At 28.9% G+C, this 22,294-nt stretch overlaps 1 protein-coding gene across 4 annotated transcripts in view; it reads left to right on the top strand.

Annotated features, from left to right (window-relative positions):
* Positions 1-22,294, top strand: part of LOC122852965 (nucleolysin TIAR-like) — a 201,718-nt gene that overhangs the window by 33,426 nt on the left and 145,998 nt on the right. Inside the window, exons 1-2 of one of the 4 annotated variants that reach the window (XM_044153119.1) lie at positions 2,607-4,256; positions 4,393-4,804. The exons of 1 other annotated variant lie outside the window; for it this stretch is intronic. In XM_044153119.1, the coding sequence (XP_044009054.1) occupies positions 4,451-4,804 (354 nt within the window). In that variant the 5' untranslated portion in view covers positions 2,607-4,256; positions 4,393-4,450. Of the gene's footprint in view, positions 1-2,606; positions 4,257-4,392; positions 4,805-22,294 lie in introns of those variants that run through there. 2 more of the 4 variants (XM_044153122.1, XM_044153121.1) reach the window with 2 other exon arrangements.

The following is a 22,294-nucleotide window of genomic DNA, read 5'->3' as shown; positions in this document are numbered from 1 at the left end:
TTGCATCAAAATATTGATGTTGATTATTATTATGTGCGTGTTGGTGATTAAACAGAATGACGCGTGCGCCATCTAATCTATATGAATATACATATATACCTTGATATCAACGATACATTTATGTATCGTGTGTATTGGTGTTCTCTAGCTCTGTCGTTATTTGAGCCCTCTGTCACGTACGAGTAGGATAGGTTCGTACGATATGCACCCATTTGCATACATATAGGGTCATTATAAATATATACCATCCGAGAGTTCCTATGTTTATCTCACTTTTATATTCACTCTCTCTTTCTCTATGTCTCTCTTTCTATCGTTGTGTGTGCATCGTCCACAGGCCATCAAAACCAGAAAACCATGTAACTTCTGACGCAAAACTATACACGATGACTCCGCTTATCCTCTATTGCCCACTAAGACCATTTTCCCGTTAAAGCCATTCTCACTATTTCAAATACACGTCTATTTATGTATACCTTATATGTTGTTATATGAATATGTGTGTGCGCACAGTAGATATTTAAATGGTTATATATACATAAGTGCATTTATGCATATATACCTCTTTATGTGTGCAATTTCATTTTGTTTGTAACAAACATATCTTCATTAATTTTTATGTTTTAAAAAAAAAATAAAGATCTTAAAAAATAATGATTATTTAGAGTTAACATTGTATATAGTAATATAGGTGTATATATAGTATATACAGAATATATTATTTTACACGTCTCTTTACTCACAACTTCAACGTCAGTCATTAGCTGAGAAAACACAAGCTACATGTAAATGCAAATGTATTTCTAAGCGTAATCAACTTTATGTATATACAGGTTTGCGTATCTGTATATTTGAAGAAAGGGTATTTGAGCTTGAGAGGCGTTGAAGCATCAGAATGTATACTTATATATATGTACATTATACATACAGGTGTGTATATACAAATGGTGTATATAATAATGTACAAGTGTATACCTGTTATGTATAATGTAGTATATGAATCCGATGAAAGACCAGCGGTGATTCAATTATCGGTTCAGCCTCGTAGTTTTCAACGTTCATCGAACACCCTCTTCTAGAGCTGAGAGACCGCGAGAAATTTTTAATTAACACTCATGAAATTGTATGTACACGTGCCACCCAACCACCCTTATATCCACACACACACACACTCACACACTCTTACATTTTTTTTTTGTAAAAATATAAAATAGAAAAAGGGTTGAAGCAAGTTTATTTTTTTTTTTATTTCGAAATATTTAACTTCAACATATATTCAACATTTATAAATTTAAGTATTTTATATTATATAGAACCAAGTTAAAATTTTGGTTCAGCCACACGAATAATTTCATTGCACGGATTTTATAAAAAATAATAAAAATAAATTCTTACATTCCGTATATATTTCTTTGTCGTTGTGATACATACAGCTCTGGTTCTCAGTTGAAAGCAGCAAAAGTAATGCAGCACAGAATTGCACATTTTGCTGTGGATTTTTTTACACAGGCTAACATATATATAAACACGAATGCAGTTTGTACATATAGCATGAAAAGAATAAGTAAAAAATTGAAAGAAAAGAAAAATTATATAAAATAAAATAAATAAATATATATTATGATGATGAAAAAGCGCAAGCGCAAATTTAACTATTTTAATGAAAGTAAAAAAAAAAGTGACAGAGGAAAAGTACAATTTCAGAGATTGACAAAATTCCACAACAAAAAAAAAATTGTACTTTGGTGGAATGTCAAGCAGATACATATATACCATCAAATGTCTACCGATACAACTATAGTTTTTTTTATTTTTTTACTTTACACTGATCCAGGGCTTGTGCTTTCTTCTCTCAGTGTATATGTGTATATGAAATATATATATTTTATCTTTGTCTTTTGTACCGTTGAAATTTACCCCTCTTGTCAGTTACCCCAACCAAAAAACGAATGGTTCATCCCCTCTTGAATTTAGACCCTGTTACAACCGCCGTCACACCGCCACTACCACGACTATACCACCACCAACTTCCATTGCTTTTCCTCTGTGCCTCGATCTACCTCTACCACTTTTACGTAAACCTATACTAGTGCAATGTAAAATTGCCAACACGCGATACATTGCAATACACAGTGACAGTGTTCTTGTCTTCATGCTCAAACCGGCGTCGCGCTGCTGCTGCACAGATCACCCTGGTTCATATTCACTAGCCAACCCTCAAGTCGTCATCGCGGTCTATCTTAAAACACTTTACCGCGATGATGTTCAGTTTTAATAATTGTAAAAAAAAAAATCAAGTGAATTCATGTGTTTTTTTCATTAATTAATTATTTTTTTATATAAAAATCAAGTGTGGCTGATAAATCGTTGATTATATCACTTGTTTTTAAACTTTTTTTATAATACAGTTTAATTTTTTTATTTTGTATTGTTGTTATTTGTGATAAATGATAATATAAGAATATAAAAAAAAAAAACAAAAAGAAGAATTTATATATTTTAGAGTAACTTAAAAGCTCACTGACACCACCACCACCATCACCACGTGAGACACTGTATATTATATCAAACTAGACAGTATACAATATAGTTATTTTTTTTTTAAGAGGTTTATTTGTTTTGGCTTGCGAGCTTTTGGCTAAATACCCTTCAGTTTCCCGCGCGCAACGCACAACGATCAACCGTACCAACTAGACGAGTTGAGCCGAGTTGAGCCGCCACCACCATACCAACTTTATACACACAACACAATTCAACGAAGCAAGGTCCCCCACTCTAAATCGCACAACAGCAAGAACGGAAGTACTAGTCAGTCGGCGAGCGACCTTCCGACATTACGGGTTAACTTTTTCCCCCTCCCTACAAATTGTATTGTATTGGTCTGCGTAATCTTGTCTCAGTCAAAAGCATTGTTGTGCAAGGATATACCACCCACATACATAGTTATTGCCATTGATCAATCATCACTTACTACCATTGTTATATTTGTCAATCAATTTGCCCTTGCTTAAAAAAAAAAAATCCCCTATTTCAAATCTAACACATCCGAGCCAAAAAAAAAAAAAATTTACAAAACAATTTTTTGTATTGTATTTATTTACAATTTCAATAAAACACACATATAAAATTGATTGAAATACTTTTTATTTATTTTTATTTTTCATTTATAATATTAAAAATATAAATTGAAAATATATCTATTGGAAAACAATTTTTTTGATCGTTAATCACGAGTGATATATTAAGTATAAAATAACAATAAAATAGTGACACATAAAAGTGATAATAAAAGTTGCCAAAAAAAAGCGTAGATAAAAAATAATAATAATAATTTTAATAACAATATAAATAATAATAATAAAGCCGGTTAATAGCCAATTGCAATATTGTACTTGTTGATTGGTGATTGGTGGTATTTCCAAAGTATCATACTTGTGTAATATTTTTATTATTATTTTTTTTTCGTCTGAAAATATTTCTGGCACAGTGAAATAAAAATAATAATATATACGTAATAATAAGCAAACTTTGTGTTGATAAATAAAAAAAATAAAAAAAGTTTTGTTAAAGAAAAAATATAAGCGTTTCCTTTTCGTTAAATATATATTTCAACACGTGGCGTGAAAAGTGTTATGCGGCAGTAGAAATATCACAGTCCGTGCCGGCCGGATCAGTTGCCGGTATTACCGTTGTAACTAGTTGTCATTAATAACAAGAGTTTATTTTTTGTGAGTGGCTAAAACAAAATATAAATAAAAATAAATAAAATCATTCAAAATACCAAGACTAAAAGTGTATCGTCATAATAAAAATCATCATTTTAAAGGTGATTGTGAAAAAATTTGTAATCGCATATTAAATTGTCAAGTGGAAGAAAAAAAATCCGAGTGGTACAGCGATTGTATTAGAGAAGAAAATATTGGTGTGGCTTCGGCCCCATTGGCTCAATCATCATCGAGCACCTTGGCTCGGAGCGCATCGGGCCCCGGGGCTGCTGTGGTGGGTTGCCTCGTTGGGGTCTACCCGTGCTCCTCATCCACGGGACCCAGGGGCCCCCTACCACATCAATTGGTTCAACCACATCAGGGTTGTCGTGCTTGTTGCTGTCCGCATAATAATCAAACAACACCATCGGTACAGCTAACAAGTCAACGAGCCGGTTTATCATTGCGAGTAGCAAGGGTGGCATCTACCACCTCTGTTCGCACTGCCCCTTACGCACATCCACAGCATCAAAGTCTGGCCCAGGAGTGTCGGTAATTAAATTACTGAAAAATTCTCATTATATTGATGTTGATATTTTTAAATTAATTAATCATTATATGTATAATTTTTATTAATATAATAATAATATTAACAAAAGTGATATTAAATTATTTAATTTTATAAAAGGTGTAGGGAAGAGTCGAGTGCAGCAGGTGGAGGTAGTTCACACATTCTCGGCAGCCCGATGCTATTCCTTCCAATAGTACCAACATATCCCACAACACTCCCAACACAACATCCAATTCATCAAACACATCATCAACTTGGTGGTTCATTGCCAAATCCAATACAACAACAAACATCACAAATCACTCAATTAAGCCAATTGAATCATCCAAACCATCAGGGAATTGGAATTGGTACACCAACAAATAATCATACAAGCATTCACAGTGCCAATTGTTCACCACCAATAACACAACAGCCACAACAACAACAATCCCAACAGCCATCACAACAACAATCCCAACAGCAATCACAACAACAAAATCAACAACAACAGCAACAACAACAGCAACAGGCAACAACACCCAACAAGGTAAGAATCATATTTAACAAGGTTTATATATTAAAAAAGTTTTATAAAATTTTATCATCATTTATACACAATAAAGTTAATTGATTCATTTAGTTACTTTAATTTTTTTTTAAGTGAAATAGCTTTTAAGTAAGATTTTTCTCAACAAAACTTTTCTTAAGTTTCTTTAATTAACACTAGTCTTACTTATATCATCATTATTATTTTGTATATTATTCAAATGAATAATCAAGTTTTTAATATTATTAAATATTTTATTTTTTTCTTAACTACAAGTTAAAAATATCATTGTCAATTTTTTTTTTTTTTCTTAATATTATTTTCCTCATCATTTTTAGTGAATAAAATTGTCAAGTTCATATTAAATAAATATATATATATATATTTATTTTACCTCTCAACAAGTAGACGATGATGAAAATAGAAAAAAAAAATTAATGAGAAAAAATAAAAAAATATTATATATATATAAAAAAAAATTAATCAAATCATGAGACAGCCACTAGTCTTGTCAGTATCTTGGCTGAGAAAATATCAGGGTAAATATTGTATAAGATAAATATGTAATGAAAAGCGAGAGGTGTATTTCACGATGAAGACCTTGAGGGGTAATGTAATAGGTGGTACTGAGAAAATGAGGGGTAGAAAAGGCGGGAAAGATCAAAGAACAGAAGCTGATTTTATTACGTTGCTCTACTTTGGTTGCTCTGTTGAAATATCAAAAGAGTGCAGAGACCTATGTGTACATATATACTTATATATAATTTATATATTTATTTTATAAATGTGTGTGTACAAGTGTACGTAAAATTTTCCATTGAAAAAAAGTAGCAGTCTTCCACACAATGATTTTTCAAGTCATATCGACTGAGCAAGCCATGAAAATGCAAAATTTTCTTGTAATTTTATTTATGACTTAAAAATTATTTGAACATTGATATTTTATTTTCAAATGCTCGAGTTAGTCTTTAATGTGTTAACTTATGAGCGTCCAAACTGCTGTTATCTATCGTATATATTATGCATCATTGAAGGTGTTGAATGAATGAATATAAAACGATGAATGAAAGATAAAGAACAAGACGAGTTAAAAAAAAAAAAAATGTTATAGCAAGTTAGTAACAAAAAAAAAAAAAGAATAGATTTTATATTTTTCAAGTACTAGAACGTGACAATGTAATTAAAACGAGATTTAATAATGAGAACAAAAAATAAAAAAAAACAAAAAACAGTGACATTCACGGAGTAATGGATAGAACGCGTTCTGTAGCCATCATAAAATTTTACAAACGAGCATCGTCGAGCTGCTAGAAAAAAGAAGCAGATTTAAAAAAAAAAAAAGAAGCGAAATGACAAAAAGTAAATATAAAATAAAACATAAATAAAGAAAAAGTAAAAAGAATAAAAACATTAAAAAAGTGTACATAAATAAAAAAAAGTTGCGTATAAAATGAAAAATAAAAGAGCATTGGTGAGACCGCTGTTGCCTTCCATGTCCCGTGGGTCCTCAGTAAATACAAACAAAAAAGCATACCATACACGCAGAGTAACAAATGTCGGACATTTACATTTAGTAGTAAAGGGTGGCATTGCTGAGTATCCCCAAGTACACCCACATCACCCTAAAGTCACCTCAATCTCTATTTCCCCTAACAATTTTATTTCCACCTCTTGGTCTTTTATATTTGCCACAGTGGCTAATGCTTTCGACCAACGAGTGAGCTTTTAGTTTTCATCTCTTCTTTCAACTTATTCACAATTATTTTGACTTTGAAATATCAGAAAAAAGAAAATCTATTATACTGACAAAGACAAATTTTTCATATGAAAAATAAAATAAATAATAAATCATTTATTAAAGTGACTTGAGATTATCATAATTCTTGATAAACTAAAATTTTCCATTAAATTTTCAATATATACAACACGTGTTGTACTAAATAATTTATAGAGAATAAAAATAATGAAAAAAAAAAAAAAAAGTATATTATATTTTGTGTGTACATCAGCGACCAACGTGACGTGCCGGATGGCCAAGGCAATTTCGCCATTTCCCTTCCACTCAAATATATATACCATGAGAGTATGAAAAAAGTGACATTAAGCGCAAAAAGGAAACGACATAATGGGATAAAAAATAAAAAACAAAAATAGCATAGAGTAGAAAAAAAAAAAATAAAAAATAAAATATAGTAAAGGAAAATAAAAATAAAAATATAAAAAATTGAAAAGAAAACATTACACCACTGTACTGGCCACAAGGGTATAGAGAAGGGTGAAGCAGCTCGTTATGCACGAAACGCATTACTTTTATCTAGTACTGCATTTTTCGTATATACCATGATACAAAATGAGATACAGAATGTAAAAGAGTATAGCATAGAGAGAAAGAAAAAAAATGTGTGGCGCCGAATTGCAATCAATTTTTTTGTTTGCTTCCTCATCGTATGGCAATCTACTAGTTCTTCGTTACGGTTCGGTCTATTTCTTTTGAGTTCCGTTTGTGTATTTCTCTAAAATGATCTAAATCAATAATTTGTACTGGCTCTTCATCATTTTGCATCGATACCAATATATACACAACAAAAGCACCAGGCCTTGTACATTCACTTCATTTTATACATCATCTCTTTTTTTATTTATTTTTATTTTTTTTTTGCTCCATCTACTCATCGGTTTTCATCGTTCGGCTTCGTTGGCGTTACCCCATGCAACTAGAATTCACAATTTGCATTTCAATTTGAATTGTGAAACTTGGCCACCAACAGTGGCTACTGCCAAACTTACATAAATACAATTTTTAAGATATTTTTTTTTTATTTACTTTTATTATTTCTTTAATATGCACTTGGCGACGACAATACTTCTCTTCAAATATAATAAAATTAAATATATAAGAAAGCTATATGATGGAAAAAAAAAAAAGGAAAAATTTAACATAAATGAATAAATAAGTAAATTAAAATATTCAAAATTAAATTGAGAAAATAAAAATAGTCATCAACAATTGTATAGAATAGATAAAATACAAAATTCGTGGTTGAGATAAAGTTGAAGTTTATTTACCATTTTTAATATGTAAAAGACGCCAAGAATATGAGCCAAGAATTTCCTAGTCAAGTTTTAAAGCTCACTTGGATATGCCGCAAGTCGAGCATCACAAGGGTCATTTTGTGTATAGTTATATAAGATTGTATATACGGCATAAATTTTATGCTCTGTTACCTTTTTGTCCTTTCGATGTTGCTCGTCAAATGTGCGACAAGAAATATCTAGTAAAAGCTGAATAATAAAAAATAAATAAAAACAAAAAAATAAAAAAAATCATAGAGAGTATATAATTTTTTATGTAAATATATGTTAAAATATAAATAAATATATATTTTCTCTAAAGAAAAAAAATTCTATACAAAGTAATAATAAAGAAAAAAAAATATATATAATGATAAAAAATAAAACAATAATGAGGCATGATGGAAAGAAAATAAAAAAAAATAATTTACAGACAGAAAAACCGTTGAAACGGCTTGCAAATGAGAGTTTTCTCTGTCAAAGTTTATTTCTTGTCGTGGTTTTTAATCTCGTGTGCGCGCGGGGGTAACGTGATACTCATTTCTCGTTTTTATTTTTTTCACATCTCATGTTTTCTGTGTATTCTCCTCTGTATATTGTTTCTCATTTCTTCTCATGTCCCCTGTATATTCACCCTGTATTGTTTTTGTGCAAACGACCCTTCTCCTCTTTCCTCTTACTGTCGGGATAAAACCACGTTTGTTGATGCTTAAAGCACCCTCAATTGTGTTCACTGTGTGTATGATATATATTGCTATATGTATATATTGATCTTTCATCGTCAATTTTGGACACGACACAACAGACAAAGTAGATATATATATAAAGAGATAGGGTGTCGATATTTGCCGCGATGCTCGACCGTTACTCTGGTATCTTTCGTTCCGTTACTAACGAACGTAATCGAGCGGTGTAGTCGTCAGGCCTCCCCATCAGCAAACATACAGGATTATAGACTTTGGTCTCAGCTCAACCAGATGTGTCTCTCATCTATCAATAAAACCAAAATTATTATTCTCTCTCTCTATAAACATAATAAACACTTGTTAATATTTATACAAATATTTATACTTGTCTCGTATTTTTTTATTAACACTATACCTATCTATTGTTTTATAATTTAAATAATTTAAAAACCCATATTATTAATTTAAATTTTAATTAATTCAAAGTATACTTAATCTTTTCTTTTTTTTTACAAATTAAAAAATAAATTTTTTAATACAAAAACTTGAAAATTAAACAAAAAAAAAAAAAAAACTATGATTAAAAATATAAAAGGAATTCAACTTTTTGAAAAAAGAAAAAATTACTTAATGCACCAAGTAGCTTATTGAAGTTTTAAATAAATACACGGCAACAATTCAAAAGTTCAAAATTACTTTTTAAAAAATTTTCTTTATACTATAAATAATTTTTTAAATTACAAAAGTAAATTGCAATTAGTTTGGCTAAGTTTCAAAAAAAAAAAAAAAACATTTCAATTAGTTAAAAACATATCAATTACACAAAGTATATACGTAAATTAATGATAAACATGCTGAATATGGTAATTATAAATTTATCATAAATAAAATCAATCATATTAATTGATTTAAAATAAAAAAAAAATAAAATCATTTCAACAGACATGATATATATGATTGTAAAATAATTGGCCTCAATTATATGTACTTGTAAAATCATCAAACAAATAATCAATTAGTAAATACCATTTTATGTTGATTTTAGTTGGAAAAAAAAAATATTGAATAATTAAAATCAACGATAGCAACAATAATAATAACAATTTCCAAAATAATGTAATAATCACTTGAAAAATATACACACATCAACTAATTATATCCACATGCAGTGTGATAAAGTTTATATTAATTTCGAGTTATTAGGATTGAGCTCTCATCACACTGACTATTAATATATATATTGAAATTAATTAATTCACAAATAACTGTTGGCTTATTCATGCAGTACAAAATCCAGTTGAAGTTGCATCATCTATTGGCCTATATGTACACAAAATGAGGGACAAATTTATCTGTCTCTTATTCTCTCATTCTATCACAATTTCCTGTATACATATACCAACTACTGCTGTGCAATATATATATCTATTTAATTTTAACTATTTTCCATTCATCTGTCACTATTATTTTTTATTTTTTTATTTAATAAAAATATATATATAATAACGCATGAAACTCGTTCACCTGCCTATTTCACTTGACAGTCTATAAATTAATTAACGAAAATTACGCTGTTGGTAAATTAATACTGGTGCTTTTGCGGTGTCAATGTGTATGATACTAGATGTTTGGTTGTGTGTATACTCATCATTGAAGCTCTCTTGTCCATTCCGACAGTTGTGTCACTATGTTGGCCCTGTTACCTGTCACGAATTACTGGATATCTTAATGAGTACAGTAATTAATACAGACATGGATTGGAGGGATGTTTTGAGTATATAGAGAGATTGTACTTTGTGTACTAGTATACTTGCTACTACCGTTCATTGCTTAACCGAAACGTACGGGCTTTGTTGGCATATACAAGCCTCAACAAGATAATCATATACCATAGTATCAACCGCTAACTGAGACGTATATTCTGTCATGCCTTTCATTTTATCCATATATATTCATCAGCTTGATGATCTTTGTACATCTATCCATACATACACACACACACATCATCATCATCTGATTCATATTATAAAACTATTTAACCAATTAATTAATTGACCACAAATTTTCAGTTATTATTTATTCTTTTTTATCAAAAAAAAATTAAATTAAATTAAATTTACTTTTAATTTATTTTTATAGAAATAATTGTTATTATTTTTTTTTTATTTTTTCATAAAAAGTATTTAACAAGTATTTTTATTTTTGGTGTAAAATAATAAAACGAAAAAAAAACAATTCATTGACTTTATATATATTTATAAAGTTGAGATAACTATACAAATAATTGTAACGAAAAGGAAAAAACTTTTGTCTAGGTTTATGTATACTTTAAAAATTTGTTTTTTTTTTAAAAAAAAAGCAAGTCACAGACTGCCGGGTGAAGCGCGCTTCCGTTCAGGACCTTGTGCAAAAATTAGAGGGTGAAAGTTTCCGAGAGAGTAGTCGTTCTTTCGTCGAGCTTTTACTATATACTTTAATGTTAAATTATATACATATATATGTATATACAATATCAAACTAAAAACGCATAGTATGTACAGTATCTTTCCTCAACCAAGTCACCACGATACGAGGCGTCTAATAAATATTAACGAGAAGCGTAGTGAGATGGTAATCCGTGGAACTTGTTCGTTCAGGCAGATGAGAGTTTTTCAAAAAGTGAGAAAATTATATACAGTACAGTACAGTGTATACCTTATATATACCTATATATTCTTCTCTTTTTTTTTTTTTTTTTTTTCTTTGAAAGATAAAAGTGAGAAAGATTATAACTATTGCGTCAACGACAACGACAACTTCAAGATGACACAGAAGTGTAGACTTTCTCCCTTTTTTCAGATGTAAATTATTTTTTAATCCTCTGTCTTTTTTTTTGCCCTTAGCGTATCAGCTGCATAAACTTACGTACTTATTTTCAAAAAATTTTATTTCCATTTTTTCCGTACTTTTCAACTTCATTTTCATTTGATCCAAGTACTTAAAATATAGTTTGTTTAGTTTGTTTTTTTTTTTTTCATCAAACTGTATTCTATAAATATATTAATTCAAGGAGCTTTAAAAAATAAATTTAAATTATTATTTCTATGTGGCAACAAGAGTCATAAGTGTAATAAAGAAAAAAGATATCATATAGAGGAAAAATAAAATATAAAAAAAAGAGATAGAAAAATGAAAAGCCGAGAGACAAGACCACCGTAAAAGCTGCAAGCGTTACGAGAAATAAGCACACGAATCGTGGCAACGTAGGATACACACAGGGTTATTTCCAAGGGCTTGAGATTACAAGCCATTGTTCTCAGCCTAGCCTTTGTCTCAATTTTACCCTTTCTCACCTCAGGCGACTACTCACCCTCTTCATCTTCTTGTTCTTCGCTTGTTCCTGGTCCGCATGAATATATATATTTTTCTTTTCTTTATTTAACTTTTTTTTTCTCTCATCTGTTTTCTTTTTGGAAAATATATATTTATCCTTTCTCTTTCATCTGCGTATAGCCTTGAGAAAAAAAAATAAAAATTATAATACCATTTTGAATGAGTAATATAACTCACATTCACATACACAAAATACAATATATATACCTCCTTAAAAAATATATCGCGTGCATTTACTGGACGTTGTTACTGCGCATGTATTTCAAAGCGATAATAACGATAATCACGTCACTCGTGTTATATATTTATTATAAAATGACGATGCCAACGATGTTATACGTACCCGGCTGTACCCAGAACGATGAGGATAAATAACGATTAAGAAAAGTCGATGTCAGAACAGGAGGAAATAATAATAAACAGAGTGCGTGTTTTACGCAGGTATTTTATAAAGTAGGTCATGTGTGTACTTTGTAGAATAGCAATAAACTAAAGATTTATATATACTTAATACAAAAAGTTAATATTGATATTCATGTATACAATAATTATTAAAATTTGTATACTCATAATTGTGTTATGCATGATAGACACACTAAAATAATTTTCAAACTTGTGAGTAGACATATCGTATATATAGGTTACACGCCATTTTTTAAGATAATAATAAGCATGTTCAAGTAATCCAATGTTTACTATATGCAAAAATTCAAAATGACACATGAATGACATTTAGACATATATGGAATTATCATTGTCGTAGAGATAATATGCATAAATTATTTAGTAAAATTACATTTGTATAATTATCCTCATATATAATTGTCTCAATTAAATATTCATTTATTTATTTTCTTTATTATATAATTTTTTTTTTTTATTATAGACTATTTTAGGTAATTGAAATGAACATTTTATGTTGAGTTAACATATGTGATGATGGTTATATATTTTTTGAATTGAATGGCAACTTGATGCTGAACAAGATAAAGCAGCAATTTTATCGGGAAAAAAAAAAACGTATAATAAAAAAATTCAAGTGCTATTTTCACGCCGGGAAATTCGTTTATAAGTGTAGCACATGTATGGATGTATGTATTGTATATACATCAGTCTAGGTGACGTCAAGTACTACAAGACCTTTGAGTGTCCTCCATAACCTCCGGCTGTATATCTCAAAAGCCCACCTATAGCCCGTTTGTTAAGTCACTATAAAAACAAGGTCTTTTGGCCATTCCGTTTATTCAATTTATTTTTTTAGGCCGATAGTGCTACTCATCATTCTTATTTGCACTGAAACTCATTGTCAATTTTCTCTATTTTTTCTTATCGTTCAAATAACGTTTTTCCTTTTTCTTTTTTTTAATATAATATTTTATTGTCTATTATTTTTATGTTTTTATTATTTTATTATTCTTTTTTTTTTTTTTTGTCATTTAAAAATCTTGGTAGCATGATATAAAAACGTGACTTGGAATTTTTCATAGTGAAATTATCCCCTTGGCCAAGTGTAACAATCTTTGCTGATATTGCGAAGCTTGTGATATCTCCATGGGGAGTCCCTTACCTTAAAGTTGCCTTATGATTTTGCTTATATGAAACAAAAATATATCCTTTTCCATAAACAAACAAAGATAATAATAATAATTTTAATTTAAAGTTTATTTTATGATAAATAGATAATTAATATACTCAACAAAATAAATATATACCAACAAATTAAATAAATATTTTAACAATAAAATAAACAATGCATAATAACTATACAAACTAAATACAATAAATAAATCAAAATTTAAACAATGATAATAAACAATGAATTATTATTTTTATGATTTTTTTTTTTTGAAAAATAGTGGTGAGAGTGAATTTAATGTAGCGTAGAAGAGCACTGTGTAGACTTGTTGGAAAACCACATGGTCCGTAGCGGTCAACGTACCATAACATTACATCCATTCTATATCCTGTGAATGTGTTCACTATTTCTTTTGAACATGCCAACTATCAAACTTTTCCATTGGCCATTAATTTATACGCATATTTTACTGATATTAGATTAAAATAAAAAAAAATAAAAGTAGACGAAAAATAAAAGTATAAAAAAAATATAAAATATATATTATGTTGTTGTGAAGCAAGGTATACTTTTAAGTACTGTACACAATGAGTATAATATATATTTCATTATGCTAAAGAAAAGACAAGATTGAAAGAAAAAAAAAAAGGGAAATAGAGAGAGAAAATGCCGGAGCTTATCAAGAGCTTTAAGTTGGTAGTACAGACGGTCGTCCACAGGATAGGAGGGTTATTCGCCCAAGCGGTATCCTTAATCCTGTATTGTAAACTAGATGGTATATATATAGTATATCCAAGTTTTTTATATTTTCTATTTCTCTCTTTTTTACCTTACTCACTCAACAATTTCTTTTTTATATAACAAATTTTTCCATTGAGTAGTCTCTCTTTACTGTTCACAACATTTTTCATTTTATGTCTATTCCGAGCTATGTTATTTCAAAAATATAAGGCACTATCTTTCACTTAAACAATATATACAATTCCTTTGTCTTATTATTTTTTTGAATTTTTTATTTTTATTATTTTCTTATTTTTATTCTTACTTCGCATCTTGTGTTGCTTTGATACCCGTTGGTCCTTGAATTCGTATGCTGAGATAGTATACAGTTAATCTGTCCCTCGGGAATAACTTGAAACCGCAAAAACAAAAGACTCGGTGCGTTCTTATATACTATGGACATTTTATTTTACTTTTTTTCTTTTGGTCGTCTTACTGTTTGTATGAAGCAACAATCAGAATTTTTGTTGCATCCCACAAAACCACTACAGAAGTACAATTCCACTTTGCCCCGTTTATTTCATTGTTTTCTGTTTTCTCTTTTTATTTTTTTTATTTTTATTTCTTTAAACTTTTGTATACTAAAAACTACTATACTATTCCCTTACCGTCAATTGAAAGTTTTTTTTTTTTATATTTTATTGCTAAATTGTATTATGTATATAAGAATTTTTTTCTTTATTATTTATATTGACAATGATATTATACAAAGTGTTGAATTATATTAAATAATATAAAAAAAAAAAAAAAAATAAACAAAATAGGTCATGATAATCTTTGAAATAAAATATTTAAATTTAAAAATTAAATGATAGTCCATGTTATCGATACCCCATATATCCATATGATACATAAAAAATATCTAGTTTATAATATAAAAATGTTTTGAAAAAAAATGAAAATGATATATACACCAAGTTTATGTTTATCGAAACAAAGAATGTAACTGACAAGGGTATCAATATGTTCGACTCATATCCCTTGCTACATATATTCGCATATAGATGATCCAGAGACTTTCGTAAATGTATTTATATACATATATATATTTTATATACACATGTGAAATCGAGGATATGCCTTTGAAACATATCTGGATACTGAATCCCCTAGCGTACTGATAAATAAACATAGAGAGAATACAGCAAAAATGTATACGCAATGGGCATCAATGCAGTATGCCTGCTAGAATTTTCATATACTGGAAACCTTATGTTTCATAGCTCTTTGGTGCTTTTATGCCAGAGGCGGCGGCATAAGCTTTTGCTTCGTTAATACATGACTCATGCATATACATCTAACTGACATATTCTACACGACATGTATCATTTTTTTTTTCTTTTTTTTTTCATTTACTTTAACAATTTTTTATATCTATATTTTTATATTTTATTCTTTTCCATTTATCGTTCAAGTTAACTGAATATTTTCTGTACAGTCTAGAGGTTTAGATTTTTTTTTATTTATTTTTTTTTATTTTGTGCTTAATCAATCGGGTATTATTTAATTATTAAATAATACATCAAAGTGACACTCTATATGTGAGGTTTGTGAGATACGTGAGAGACATGAAGGAAAGATTGACTGACGGTGATGGTTGAATGTATTGAAGCGACTGATGTTCTCTGAACGCGAGAATGCGTAGATTCATGTGTATATACCTCGATGTCTATGTGTATACATGTATGAACGTGTGTGTTTTTGACTTGATGGTGAAGCTATCATACATTTATTTATGAAGCACTATGAATAAATGTATGTTAGCCTTTTTCCCCTGATGTTTTGAAAGAGACGATATCGTGTTGTTACTACGACCACGAATATAATGGACCATTTGAGCTCAGCAGCCTGTCAGGTCCCGTTGGTACTCTACACACGAATGATTCGCAGTAGACCACAATTTTTTTTTACTCAGCCAAATGCCTTACCAATATCATATAATATATAAATACATATATCTAATGACAAATATTTTATTTTTTTTAAGCTTTTTTTCATCATAAAAAATAAGAAAACATAGAGAAGCTAGATATAAACTATACACTGAAAAGTAAATCAAAAGAAAAAGTAAATATATTTTATATGTTGTATGTATTTATGTATTTATGTATATATATATATATATTGAAAGGAAAAACCATGATTGAATTGAATAATACAGAGATCTATAAAAAAAAAAAATTACTTATATATAAGCAAGCATTGAGAGTGAAGTAGATTGAAAGTACTTATGGTCGACGTTTCAAAAAAATACCGTGTTGGATTCTTTGAGCAAGCTTTTTACGTGAATAGACGATGGTGAATAAAAGAATAAATAAAAAAAAAAAATTTTATTTATACATATATATAAATGAATAAAATAGAAATAAAAATAAATAAATAAATAACTTAACCAGCAACGAAGGATGAATTGCGGTGCTCAGAAAAAGAAATAACATGGCTCGTTGAAAATTTCCGTTTGACGTTAGTGTGTAGCTTACCTTAGCGTTACGTGACATCCCGTTGAAAACGACTCTTTCAAATACCGAGCGGTTTTCCCTAAGCAATCCTTCATTTTTCATCTTCTTTTTTTTTTTTTTTTTTTATATTTTTCCTTTTTTCTGCTACTCACGTAAATCATTGTCCTCACTCATCCGTACATTTTTCTATTCAGCTGTTTCGACCTGGGCTGTTGTATTCGTCAGACCCTTTTCAACATTTACCATACGTTTTATTTTATTTTATTTTTTGTTGAATAAACTTGTTGACAATGAAGTTTCTACTGGACTATTTGCATGAAATTGAAAAAGTACAAATTTTATGGTAAATAATGATGGAAAAAAAAAAAAACGGTACAATTAGAGAAGTGTGTTGTGTCTCTAAGCATAAGTAAGGTTACCATTTGAATACTCAAGTAAAATTGAAGTTGTATTATATTAAAACTTTGGTAAAATAATATTACTTAAATGTAATTTGTAAAATAAACTTCTTTTAAAAAATTTCAATTAATTGAAGGATATTTTAATTAAAATCAACAAAAAAAATATAAAAAAACACTAATGTCGAAGTTTTTTATTTGTTTGCAAAGCACGATTTGTTATTTTTATTTTTCGTGATTAGAGTATACAGTGTCTGGATTTTATTTTATTAAAGTTAATAACCATTAGCGTGAAAAAAAATAAAAAATACAATAAATAGATTTTTTTTTTTTATTAGTTAAAAATGGGATTGACCTAAAAATAAAAACAATGATTGATCTATAATTTTTTATAGATTGATAATAATTGAAAAATCATGTACTAAAGATACTCAAGCAAAAAAAAAACCTTATCATTTCTTTTAATTTTCTTTACACAGAAAAATATTAAAGTGAATAAAGTTTTAAAAATATATCGTGTAAATATGTTATTTAAATAATGTAAAATTAAGTTTAAGTATTTATTTTTCAAGTTTATAATATGGTGCATATAAATGTATTGCCTTAGAGGCACTTGAGCATATCTCAGTGAGTACTTGAAGTAAACTTATATATAGTTTAGGTAGATCAGTTGAATATGAAGGTGAACAGTTACCCGTTTGCCTCTTTCAAAAGTTCTTCATGCTCAAGCTTATCCGTCCATTTAACTTCTCGTACACACATGCCCCTGTTTAACAATATCCCTTTATCACGGTGCTTTTACTTCAAGCTCAACCTCATCCCAATTTTTGTCTCTTTATTTTCTATATTGTCTTGATTTCTTTATTTTTTCTTAACTTTTTTTTTTCCAAAATCATGTAACTGTTTCTCTTTTTTACCCCATGACCCTTTGCTACTTTTTCATTCGCTTTTAACTTGTATTTTTCTATTATTATTATTATTATTTTTTTTTTACATTTTCATTTTTGGTTTTATTTTTATTTCATGGAAAATGTCCTTTTTGTTGCCTCGATTTACCGCTCTACGTTCGCCCCTAAATAAGAGGATCACAAACGATTCATGACGCCCTGTTGTAATTTTCACAGTAAAAAAAAACGACAAAAAAAAAGAATAAAAAAAAAACCTGCGCGTTTCAACGGAATAAACGTATTAAGAAAAATTAGTTTAGAAAAAAAAAGAAAAAAATGAGATGCTTCGGAGGGCGTTTCCCTAGTTTAAAAAATTATTACTCGAATTTTTTAAGCCACAATCATCGCTTTATTTTTACGATACTTATGTACTTTCATCAAAATGTGTATATTTAATACTGTCAATTTTCTTAAATAGTCGCAAAAATTAAAATATAAAAGAAAAAATCATCTCCAGAACGATATAAATACACGCAAAATGTTTGGTAGATATTTATTTTTTTTTTAGCCTAAAATTTTCATTAAATTTTGTTTTTTTTTTTCCATTATTATAAATAAAATAAATATAAATATAAAAGTAGATTAAAATGCTTTTTTATGGTGTATTATTTTAATCACCGAAATGTGACGAGTGACTCATCGAGTAAATAATGAAAATATAATTTTCAAGTTAGGTTTTTATTGAATTTAATAGAATTAAGTAGAACATCTCAAGCATTAGTCAGACATGAATACAGTATTACAAAACATGCAATTAAAAAAGGATAAAAAATAAAAAATACTTTAATCAAATATTATAAAATCAAAATAACAAATGAAAATAGTTGAAATTATTATATAAACATGGAAGTATATTTTTAAACAAGCATCCTAGCCAAAAATAAAAATAATACTATCCATATATAGCACTGTAGTCAAAGAGTGACCTTGTATGTACATGAAAAAGCCATTCAATAATAAAAATTAAAAATAAAAAATAATTTTACAAAGCTAATTCGAATTATGACATATGTCCTGTTTCAATTTACATCTTGATTATTGTTTGACAAAATTTTATTATAAAAATTATTATTAACAATTATGGAATGTTTTAATTGAATTAGTTGTAGAACAAAAGGTTCAGGAGCAATACATACAACACGATGTATATGTAATACAATATGAATTGCGTGATATGATAGATTTGTGACATGTTATCCGTTGGATCATCAACGTTTTCATTTGGTCATTGTGCAACGTCGACGCCTGTCTTTCATCTGTGTTTCATATATATATACCCATATTGATATAGACATACAAATATATGCATCAGACAGACAAATACATATTGAATAAAACCACGTCAACGTGTGGCCTCTCTTTTGCCTCTTCTCTGTTAAACTATAACACACAAACTCTTCTGTATATACTCACCCTTTGCGCGCGTATACCATCCGCGTTTACAGTGTTCGGGTGCCATGGCGAATTATTTGCTTCAACGGAGCATGAATTCCAACCGTAATTACATTTCGCTTGATATTCAATTAGAATTATCGGGCCCCGCCTCGATTTGCACGTCAAGATAAAAATTTTGTAGTTTCAAAGGGGACTATCATCGGGACATTTCCAGGTGAAGAGCTTTCAAAGAAAGGACACGTTCACAATATTCCTCATTATGTTAAACTTGAAAGGGGCGTTAATATTGGACAAAAAGCACAAATATCTAACGCATATGAATACATATATTTATCAAGCTATGTTTATTTCAAAGGGTTTTGTTTTTGCTATATATACATAAATAATAAAAAAACATTTTATGACGATGAAATTTCATTTCATTTATTTATTTACTCTCTTTATATTTTATTTGTTTTCTTGTTCATCAAAAAATGAAAATAAAAAAAAATATATATCAACAAAGAGATGAGAGTAACATTGTTTTTTTTTTCCTTGTTCATTCAAGCTTAATTTTTTTATCATTTATTTATTTTCATTCAACTGTTTATATTTTATTTATTTATTTATTTTTATTATCATTTTTATTTTTATTTTTTGCAAATTGCCTGGATGTCGCGTCACACACACTGGCACTAAGCGAGATTTTAATTTGCAGTAATGGGGCACGCTTCGACAAAAGAAATAAAAAGATTAAAAGCGCAATGGAAAATATATATAGATATAAATAAAAATGGTATATGCAAGTGGCCGGTTCAGCGCTCAACGTAATACGTTCAACGCTTCGCGTTTTATTCAGTATAGGAGAGAGCCTCACTTTCTTTTTTTACTCCTAATTAAATTTGGAATTTCGCGGAGTTCTTTCGTGTACCATTCGTCTCTTCTTTCACAGTTTTTTTTCTTTATTTAATTTTTTTTTTCCATCTCTCATTCTTTCAAACGTGTGCCATTCCAAAAATATATATATAACAGTCTTTTTTCCCTTTTCTGGCACCCGACTTTCACCCTCCTTATCTTTCGATCTCATTTTACAGCCTTACTGTCTTTTTTTTCCTTTATTTTTTTTTTTTGACTTTCTTTGTTATCATCCGTCTTTCATGTTTCCGTTTCACAAGACGGTACTGTAAGTTTATACACAAAGTCACACAGACTGTATAATTTGACTTGACGTTTTGCAATTATATAATGTTATCGAATGGATAACTGCTTGTTGTAAAAGGGGAGACTTTCTGAGACACAGGTTCCATAGAATAAATATATATATATTGAATTGTTCATACTTGATCTTTGACACTGGGTCTCTGATCAAGTATTGATGAGCATTTAATCGAAAACAAGTGGGTCGAATACCAAGAACGATGTCTGTTGATTAAAATTTAAGGGATCTTTTTGTATACACACCCCAACATTTTATAAATGTAAAGAGAGTATATATTGTTGCTGCGCTTATTTATGATGATACAAATGAACTTTGAATAAATTTATAAAAGGCACATTGGTTAAACTTTACTGAAATTGTTGTGTATGTCAATTTGTTGGTATGGTGTCTCTCGTGGTTTAATACTCAAGCACTGCTTGTGTGCATTGTTACCCTTTTACAAAATCTACCACATATACCACACCCGGACGACGAACACATTGAGTCCTGTTTTATCAAATGATTTATTCAAAATCTGATCACTAATGGATGAACATCACTCTCTTTATTTCTCTCTCACTTTTGCAATTGGTAGAGAGAATCAATTGATAAAGCTCTGCCAAAGCTATATATATATTTTCTCTACCCAAAAGCACGGATTTTATGTCATACAAAATTTCCATACACACATAAATATTTTATATATCACCAGCAATATACATACATGTATTTTATAGATTATTTATCATTTATAAGCTTTTGGCTAACTCATCAAATACAAAAGCTATGCTTAGTAAAGCAAAATAAATAGTGTTAATAATTTATTCAAACTGAATATAATAATTATTTTTGATTTACATAGAGCTTTGTATATTTTGTAAATTTTATTTTTTAGTTAATCATTAAAATACTGTTGATAATGCTAAATTTTGTCATGTCATTAAATATTAAACTATTATTATTTTTCTTCATCAATGTATTTTATAATTTTAATAATTAAATATAAATATTACAGAAATTATTCATTATCATTATTAATTTTCAATGTTTTAAAAATTTTGAATAAATAAAAGTCAATGAAATTGAGTGAAAAAAATTGAGTAAAACATCTGGTTTTATATGTAATGATAAAAGTTGCTTTTGGGGGTGTATGAGTATGAAAAAGGCGCGAAGGCGAGAGGTGAATTGGATGAGAATAAGGTTGGTGTTAGTCTTGAACTAGTAGTTGTAGATTGAGGGTTGAAAGTTTAAAGGGGAAAAAAAGAGGAAATATACGTCGCATCTCAAAGAGGGTGCCAGAAATAAGAAGAGTGAGTTTCGATGAAGGAGAAGAAGAAGAAAAAAAAATACGTATAAAATATAAGAGGATGGTCCTTAAAAGTTTGAGAAGAGCTCTTTTTCGAAAGCATGAGCACAAGTCGAACCAAGTACTGGTAGCCAGAGGGGATTGTTATCTAATTTTACTCTCAACGCTTCTTCGATTTATTCGCCAACTTCTTGGCACATTACAATATGCCACTAGAGGTAGCAAAAAATTTGGAAAAAGGATATAAAAGAGAGCTAAGGATAAAAAAAAAAATTCAAGGAGGCTTGTAAATGCATACCCATGTTTTACAGCCAACTGTAGA

The sequence above is a fragment of the Aphidius gifuensis genome, linkage group LG3, assembly GCF_014905175.1.
Source record: "Aphidius gifuensis isolate YNYX2018 linkage group LG3, ASM1490517v1, whole genome shotgun sequence".
In the NCBI taxonomy this organism is placed as follows: domain Eukaryota; kingdom Metazoa; phylum Arthropoda; class Insecta; order Hymenoptera; family Braconidae; genus Aphidius; species Aphidius gifuensis.
This window is presented reverse-complemented; position numbering and strand designations above follow the sequence as displayed.